The sequence below is a fragment of the Morus notabilis genome, unplaced genomic scaffold, assembly GCF_000414095.1.
Source record: "Morus notabilis unplaced genomic scaffold, ASM41409v2 Scaffold442, whole genome shotgun sequence".
NCBI lineage: Eukaryota > Viridiplantae > Streptophyta > Magnoliopsida > Rosales > Moraceae > Morus > Morus notabilis.
The window spans coordinates 13049-22739 of record NW_010358595.1 but is presented as its reverse complement, the minus strand read 5'-3'; the positions used below and the strand labels follow the sequence as shown (position 1 = coordinate 22739).

The 9691-nt window shown below is 34.7% G+C and overlaps 1 protein-coding gene across 1 annotated transcript; it reads left to right on the top strand.

Moving 5' to 3' along the window:
- Positions 1 to 576: 576 nt before the first annotated feature.
- Positions 577 to 9439, top strand: LOC21404780 (solute carrier family 40 member 2). Its single transcript, XM_024162134.1, is given in 12 exon segments — positions 577 to 875; positions 2351 to 2467; positions 4218 to 4502; positions 4742 to 4892; positions 5069 to 5265; positions 5709 to 5785; positions 5788 to 6056; positions 6137 to 6192; positions 6573 to 6744; positions 6870 to 7007; positions 8964 to 9074; positions 9172 to 9439. Coding segments are annotated over 10 exon segments (1476 nt in total). The 5' UTR covers positions 577 to 875; positions 2351 to 2467; positions 4218 to 4362; the 3' UTR covers positions 9337 to 9439.
- The last annotated feature ends 252 nt before the right edge of the window (positions 9440 to 9691 follow it).

Below are 9691 nucleotides of genomic sequence, written 5' to 3'. Positions count from 1 at the left end.
CATTGAGCCTGTGAGTTTGGCGGATTTTACGGGTTTTGTTAGGCCTCGTTCATTTCACCGATTCGAGTTTAAAATTTGAGTTTTGCTACAGTAAAAAGCTCTAAAAAATAATTACATCTAACTTTTTTACTACAGTAAAAAGTTCTCACATAAAGTCATATTTCAACTCAAATCAATGAACTAAATGGGCCATAGATTTATGAACAGCCATAAAAAATACCCCTCTAAAACATATTACTCCTTTCATTGATTTTTAATATTTAAACAATATTTTAAATGACTAAAATACCCACAAATACAATTACGTTCAAACTCTAAATTTAAAAGACATTTAATTGATAAATTCAGAATCATAATTTAAAATTATTTTTAATTTATGTATATTTTTTATGAAAAAAAATACTCTAATAAACTATGGTTCGAATCATAACACACGAATCTATCTCCGCCGCTTCCTCTCTCCCCATCTTTTCCCTCTCGTTCTCTCTCTCTCTCGCTCTATCTCCACCGCTTCCTCTCTCCTCTCTCGACGACCTACGACCTACGACCTCTCTCTCTCCCCCTTCCCTCGTCCCAGTCTCTCTCCTCTCCGCCAGAAGCTTACCTCTCTCCTCTCTTTCTCCGCCTCCGTCGAACCATGGCCTTCATTTTCGTTCCGGAGTCACTAGCTATGGCCGTCGGCCATCTCGCCGCAGTGGGTTTGGGTTCGGGTCATCTGGTTTTGCTTCTCAGATGCCCTCCCTTTTGCTGTCGTGTCCTGGCCGGCTACTCGTGTCAATGTCGAACGCTGCGTTTCGGTCCTCCGATGGGGTTTTGGGCTCCGGAGGTCGTCTGTTATCGCCACCAACGGAACCTTGACGGCGAATTCCGTGCCGGTATTTGCTTCCTAATTTTTTCGTTTTTTCACCTAATAATTGCTTGTAAATTTTGATTTTGGGAACTGTTTAGTATGCTTTCATGTCCGTTAGGACTTCAATTCTTCTTATTTGTTATTTCGTTAGAATTTTCTTTAAATTTCGATATTTGAAGGAGTTACGATTAGGGTTATGAATTGGTGTATATGTTAAAGTAGGATCTTTGAAATGTTTTCAGTTGAGAATTCTTTTGATAAATCTGCGTTTTTTCTTTTTCCTCTCTTTTTCTGTCTGCGTTTTTTCTTTGTTTGTTTCTCTCCTTTTGCAAATCTTATTTGATCATTTATCATGAAAATAAAATATGTATAACCATACCAAATAATAATAAAGCAGCACCTTGAACCGCATGCATTCATAGTGTGAGATCAACCTCAAGTATTAACTTTTTACATTGTGTGTGTGTGTGTGTATGTAGATCAGTAGATCTATCTATTTGTTGTGTGATAGATATGCAATTATGACATTCTGTCGCGGGTTCATTATTAATTCGATGCAAATTGGCACAACCAACTACTATTTTTCTTTTTTACTAAGATCTTTTTCAGAATGTAATGGCTACTTTTGGCATAGAATATCTTGCGAGTAGAAATGGGAAAATGATGGTGTATAGCGGTTATGGAGGCTGACTAAGACTAGATAATGCACAAAAAAATAATTTTCGAAAGAACTTGATTTGTGTTTGAAGTTTCAATTACCTGCAACTTAACTTGGCTGATCTGGCTGTTGTTTTAAAAATCTTGAAATGCTTTGGAATTTGGACGGGTGGGAACTGATTTCTAACAACTGGTTTTTGCGTCTCAAAAGGCCTGATAAGCATTAAATCGTGCTTTTTTTTTGTCTGATTACGACTTTAGTTCATGTAAGTTTGATCAACTTGACGTTTTGATCTATGAAACAAGTTGGCGAGGTTTGTCTTACTTGAATTTTCCCAAGTGTTCAAAGCACAAAACGAGAATAACTGTGTGTGGAAACTTTCAAGTATAGCATCATGCATTCAATGATGGGGATTTTCATACATGAACAGATGGACTTTGGTTGGTGGATATTTTTGCATGAGAATTAGAGTAAAGACTTGCCGTTGGGTTTTCTTTTGTTTCGTTTGTTTTTTCTTTTCACCACAGAGTTATGTTTGGTGTTGTGTTTGTTGTTATTGTTGTTGTTATTGTTGTTGTTGTTGTTGTTGTTGGTTTTTTTTTTTAGTTATTGTTGTTGTTATTGTTGTTGTTGTTGTTGTTGTTGGTTTTTTTTTATTTTTTTTTATTTTTTTTTATAGTGTGTTGATAGTGATAATTTGCAGATTGGGAATTTCGGAGTTTGATAATGTTTGCGGGGTTACTTATAGATAGCAAGAAGACCTACTTTATTTTTTCTTTTGGAGATTTGAATTGAACTGCTCTTTTTTCTGATTGTCAATGATATTTTCTCAACACTTGCAGGTTTCTCTTGTAGAAGTAAAAGCTATATTGCTCATTCAAGTCGTGTACAATGAGCTCTGACGTTTCCTTGCTGAATCTTTATCATTTGCTATTTATGTAGGTTGATATCACTTGCAGGTATGATGTTTATTGTTTTTTGTTTTGCTTTCACGTACTTTGATTGAGGACTCTAACTTTGTTGATGATCTTGGTATTTTCTACTTTCAACACCTACTAATTTTTTCGTTTACTTAAAACTTCAGCGGAAAAAATAGACTATATTTGATGCTGAACAAAATAAGAATTTGGCTAAAGAACTGTCGTTTATGGATTTTGAAATTTTGTGTTTTTTCTTTGTAATATGAAATTTCTAATTTTATGTAATTTTTTTTATTGGGAAGTGGTAAATTGTTGCTCAATGTGAATTTGTAATTTAGCGTAACCTAACAAACTATGGATCACAGTTTGTCATAATTTGGCAGACTATGGGTCATAGTCTGTCAGTCTGACAGACTATGGATCGTAGTCTGACAGGTTATAACCGGCACCGGCAACCGGAGACCCGTGGCTAACATAAATTGTGAGACTATGGGTCATAGTCTGACGGACTATGGCCAATGCCGGTGACCGGAGACTTACGGCCGGCATAACCTGTCAGGCTATGGGTTATAGTCTGGCAGACTATGAGATATAGTCTTTGACAGACTATGGGTCATAGTCTGGCACATTATGAATCATATAGCCTGACGGATTATGGCCGGCGCTGGCCACTGAAGATCCGTTGACCATGACTGGAGACCCCACCGGCCGACAACTGGAGGTCCCGCCGGCAGCCAGCCGGGGACCAAAGATACCGCCGGGATCTTTTAAATTAGCAATACATCATTAAGGGTATTTTGGTAATCTATTAATGGGCCATTTGATTAATTGTAATTTAAAGGGGTAGAAATAAAAGAGCTAATATTTGGGGGTTAATCATAAGTTGATGTAACATTTTGAGGGTGTAGTTGTAAAAATTACCCTCCTATTATTGAAGTAGAAGACTGAGGAGCAGAAGGCCCTATTTCAACAATTAATGAACTTAAAGAAGATTGATTATTGGACCTCTTATTCATCTGCCCTTTAATGTTAAGCTAGCTTTTAATTGGACACTTCAATATCTTTAATTTCTTTTAGGTGGCATTTGCAAATTATTCCAAATATTGCCAAAGTAAAGTATTCCAAATATTTAATCTATTTTGACTTGGACATTTTAGGTGGCATTTGCAAAGTAAGTATTCCAAATATTTAATCTATTATGACTTGCAAATTAAAAGTAATAATAAGAAAAATTATATGGCAAGGCACCCCACCACAAGAGTTATCCACCTTAATTTTATAATGCAAATTAGACGACATTTATGAGGTGGATGTAACAGTACAATCTAAAAAATCCTCAAAGTATCCATGATGCATCCTATTCATCCCCATATAATATATACACCGTCTGATTTAAATTTGATAGCCGCGATCAATACCATACTGAGTGATCCTACCTAGAATGTCCTGTTATTAAACTCCACGTTTTATTAGCTCAGAAGCTGTCCACTAAGGAAATATTGCGTCTAATATTACCATCTATCTAATTTGAAAGTGTTATTTCGGTTTTTCTGACATAGGATTATTTCATAATGGTCTGGACAGTAATAATCGGCCATACTCTTGCTGCTTTTAAACTTTAAAACCATGTTCTAAGTTTCTAACTACTCCTCAGTGGTGCAGAGATTTTGCACCACGTAACCACACTTGTTATTACTCTTACAAGAATAAATAAATTAATATTACAAGTTATTCCTAGAAAGTGATACTTCTCCTTGTCAAGTATCAATTTGTCTTCATTCCTTGTTAGTATTATCAACATATCAGAGCCACCAAATCAAATCAAACAAGAATCCCTCATAGCTGTTCTGTAAACCGCTTCAAGGGTCAAGCTAATTAGAACTCAGAAAGTGGAGGAGCTAAAAGAAGCACTGAATTACAGAAGAAAAACTCACATGTATAACTTGAACGAACCGCTTATCCAAGAAGTAGAAGAGCAACAACAACAACCTTGTAATTCTCAAACCGATTCTTTCCCATCGACTCTCATCAGATATCTATATGTTGCTCACTTCTTGGCCAGATGGGGTGCCAGGTTTGTTTGTGTGTGTCTATATATATAGTCTATATATATACACATATATATGTACTTTTTGAGTTATTTCCCCTTAGTATTCTTCAGTTCCTTTAGTTCTTATCAGGTTTAATGTTATGATCACGGATGGTTATTTCATTTCCTAATATGGCTTTGTTTGTTCTCAAAAGCGGTAGAAAATCCAGCATTTGAAGGGGCTTTTGTTTTTTTTTTTTTTTTTTTTGTGGCGTTTTAATCAGGATGTGGGAATTCTCAGTTGGGTTGTACATGATAAGCCTTTGGCCAGACTCTTTGTTATTTGCTGCTATTTATGGTGTGGTGGAATCTGCCTCTACTGCACTGTTTGGACCCATTCTTGGACAATTGGTGGATAGATTGACATATAAAAGGGTCTCAAAAATGCCAATTTTTAGTTGTTCATTTAGTATTTTATATCATGTTGGAAGCTTTTTCTCGGCTTTAGTTCTATTCTTCTCTCTAGTGGTTCTACGTCTATATCTTGGTTCTTTTTTCTCCCTGGATTCTCTTTTCTAAATCAAATTTACATATAAAATTGTACTTGGCAGGTTCTCCAACTTTGGTTGGTAACACAAAATCTCTCTTTCATAGTTGCTGGAGGCGCTGTGGTGGCATTAATTGTTTACTCAACGTTGAAGTCGGAAAACTTCAGTGGATTCGTTTTTCTTGTGATATTAACAAACATCTCTGGAGCAATTGGAGTGCTTTCCACTCTTGCCGGCACCATCCTAATCGAAAGAGAATGGTAATCGGAAATAACTCGAACCTTGTTTATACTATTCTACTCGTCTAGCTTACATGAATCCCTAACATCACCCGAAAGACTCACATTTTAAGGATAATGACAAAAACCTCTTATGTGTTTAATCAAAATGATGCGTATCACCCGATGTTTGCAGGAATACAGCATCTAACCCTAATTTCCTCAAATCGTGTTTGGGGATGGTTTTTACACAATTTACCAGGACAGGTTTTAAAGCGATTAGTAGAATGTAAGAGATAGTCTTAACACAATTTATAGAACTTAAAAAATGTAGGAAACAGATGCAGCGTACCTGAAAACATAGGATGAAATGCAACATTTCGATAAAACATAGAGAATCCCGTATTATAACGTGTTTAACTCATGATCTTGAAACTGACAACATGTATATATTTTTCATTAATTCGATGTTTATAATGAATTAGGATTGTGGTGATATCAGAAGGGCATTCGCCCGACCATCTAACGAAGATGAACTCGGTCATTAGACGCATTGATCTCACTTGCAACTATGTGCTCCTGTGGTTACTGGCTTCATTATCAGTTTTGTGTCACTAAAAGCTTCCGCTCTGACCTTGGCTCTATGGAATACTATATCAGTTTCGATGGAATGTTGGCTTTTCATCTCCGTGTATAACGGGATTCCAGCTTTAGAACAAAGTAGCCAGAGGAGGGCCTCAAGAATATCTTCACAAAGTGATAGTGAAGATAGAAAATCCGTTTCTCATCGGCAGAGAAAAAGTTTTCTTTCTCATGACCAGGAAAGTGCAGAAGTGAGGAAAGTTTCATAACAAAAGTTACTTGATTGGTTTCAAGTGTTCCATATCTTAATGCATGGAGAGTATATTTGCAGGAAGATGTTGTATTTCCTGGAATAGCTCTGGCTTTGTTATATTTCACTGTTCTCAGGTGAAACCTTTTTCTTTTCTTTTTTGCTTTAAGTTATTAGCTGAAGGAAAACAATATATAGTTTCATAATATATCATAAAACTAAAATATAACTTGTTATATGTAAAAGAAAGGGACAAAATTTTGTTAATTTATGATTAAATTTCTCATGATGTGTATTATAGTTCTTACCTGAAATCTATAAAAACAACAATTTTTATAAGGGGGAATGAATATAAACAACTAAAAAGTTCTACCACTGGGACATTTAAGTATATCCTACAAACTTCCCTCTGATCAACATGAGTTTTGTGTTTTTTCTTGTGGCTTTTCATTCACTTACTAAATGGTTCAAGTCACCTTTTTGTGTGTGTGTGTGTGTGTGTGTGTTTGTGTTACAGTTTTGGAACATTAATGACAGCCACCCTAGAATGGGAAGGGATACCAGCGTTTGTCATCGGAATAGCGCGCGGTATTAGCGCTGTGATCGGCATTGCTGCAACACTCGTGTACCCAATTTTGCAATCTCGTATTTTAACACTTAGAACAGGACTCTGGTCTATTTGGTCTCAGGTAAAAACTTCACCACACATAAAAAAGCACTTCAGAGTGATTGTCGTGAATAAATTTTAGTAATTTCTTGTTCATTCCTCCTAAAGACAACTAAGAAATGTCTTCCTGGGTTGGTTCACATGTAGTGGATCTGCCTCCTGGTTTGTGTGGCTTCAATATGGGCTCAAAATAGCATCATATCTGCGCATATGCTGATGGCAGGAGTGGCATTATCTCGGCTTGGGTTGTGGCCTTTTGACTTATCTGTAATTCAACAAATGCAAGTAAGAGGAAAAAAAAAAATAATAATAATTAAAAAAAAATTTGTGTGTCAAAGTAGAACACTATTCTTACCGTTAGATTTTCAGAAATATTAACAATAGACAATTGGTTCGCAGTTTAAACTTTAAACCATATTTTTGACCTTTTTTGTATAGTATATTTTCTCACAATGATTGAGATTTTATTTGTGATAAAATTAGAACTACTCTTTTGACACTAATAAAAATGATAACCATAATACATTAAGGGTATTAAGTTAGTAAAAATAAAAGTGCATAAACACAAAGGATTAGATTGAAAAACGGAAGAATAATAAACTAGACCAGCAGACTAGAATTATACATAAATTTAAACAACAGAACTAGATAACTGGATCAACATGAAAATAAAATAAAAGGACAGGGTAGCTGGATTAATTATAAAATAAAAGGACATGATTGGATAACTGAATTAATCAACTAAAAGAAATGAAAATAAAGCATGGAGCAGTTCATAGAACTGGAAAATAATATTAAATAAATTACATAAAATGTAAAAATTCTGAAAAGGAAAGAGATAATAGCTAAATGAACCAAGTATTATGAATAGGTTTTATTATAAAGACATATTTTAAGTGTAAATAATACTACAAACATAATTGAAAATTTAGGCTTTGTAGCTCAATAGCTTTTAGATTAGGATCTTGATCTTATTTGATATCTAGAGGGACTTTTTGATTGTTTAGAATAAGAAAGAAAGAAAGAGATATGTGTATCTAGGACTTAGACGGTTGATATACTTGGCTGAAATTTGAAGATGGAAGGAAGAGTGAAAGGAGAAGAAAGAACTAAAGGGAATGAAAGTTTACCGATTTTTCTTTTTGGTTGATTGTATCTTGTTTCTATAAAATGACTGAGAATTTATAGACTTCTTATCCTTAGAAACTTCTAAAACCAGTCTCTTGATTTGTATAGTGGTTTTCTTGAAGCTGATCAGGTTTTGTATGCCCTTTGTCAACTATTATTGAGGCTGATCAGGTGTCAAACACCATTTGACATGTATTTTTTAGACTGGTTAGGTGTCAAACGGCCTTTGACACTTGTTCTTTGAGTTGTGTAGCTGTTGAATGGTTGTTTGAAACCTGCTTTTTTGTTGTCTAGCCGATAGCCCTTTAAAATACTTAGTTTTCTTTAACAACTAACACCTTTGAATCTTATTGTGGCTGTCCTTTTACAGACAGTTTTTAGTTATCATCTTTTCTAAACTAATCTTAGTAATAACTTGAATTTTAGTTTAAAAAATTTGACAACTAAAAAAGCTATTAAAAGGTGCTGGTTGCTGAAGAAAACCAAGTATTTTAAACTATCAACTTGACAATAAAAATCATGTTTCAAACAACTTTTCAACAGCTGGATAGCATCAAGAATAAGTGTCAAAGTGTCGAATGATGTTTGACACCTAACCAGCCTCAATGACAACTGTAAGGCATGCAAAATGTAATCAAATTCAAGAAATCCACTATATAAATTAAGAGACTGGTTTTAGATATTCCTAGGGGCAAGAAGTCTATAAATACTTGGATATTTAGAGAAACAAGACACAACCAGTGAGAGAAAAATCAACATACTTTCATTCACCTCAAGTCCCTTTTATGGTTGTTTCTTCTCCTTTTCATCTTCCTTCCATCTTCAAATTTCAGCTAACTTGTAAAGGACTGGATTGGAATGAACTCTAGTTAAAAGTTATCTCATGAACTAGACAAAAAGTCCTTTAAAATGTTCGCCAAACACAATATTAAAATGTCATTCTATACAGTCCTCCCTAATCATGCGCACTAAACAGCCCATGTTGTACTATTAGACTGGTTCTTGATGAATGAATGACTGGGGACAAACCCCTATTCATATTTATTCGTGTATACCTAACTTGTTTCACTTCTTCCTCTTCCTTTGTTTTTGGTTCTTTGCCACATTTGAAAGGATTATGTTCCGGAGTCGGATCGCTGTGTGGTAGGAGGTGTTCAGAACTCTCTTCAATCGAGCATGGATTTGATGGGTTATGTCATGGGAATACTCATCTCAAATCCACAGGTAGTTTTGCATGTTTATGAACATCACACACCCTTTTGCTTCAAACATTTAGTAACATTTTTTGAACAGTTGCTCATGCTATAATATGTTTGATCAGGATTTCTGGATATTGATATTGATATCCTTCGGTGCGGTAACATTAGCTGCATTGCTCTACACTTGTCATGTTTACACAATAAGGAAGCACCTCTTTCACTTTGAAAAGCTAATTTTGTGGGTCCAATGCTTCACTAGGCCACGTGGAAATGCACTACTTGGTTGATATAAGTGAATATGTTATGATAAATTTATGTATCCTATGATTGTCACCCCAAATTACTGTTGTTAGAGATTAATTTCTTGACAATTAGATCAATTTTCATGTATCAAGGTAAGAAAAATCTTTTCCTTTCAAACCAAGGTAAGAAAAAAGTTTATGATTATAAATCAATCAACCATAAATCTTTCAAGGAAAATTCAAACCAAGTAAACTTGACCTTCCAAATATCAACTTCTGCCTTTTTCTATATAGTCATTGTTCTTTGATTTATTTTCTTGAAAGAAGGAAAACAAATTCCGCTAGCTTAATGATCAAGAAACTCATAATCCAAAAAAAAAAAAAAAATAGATATATATAT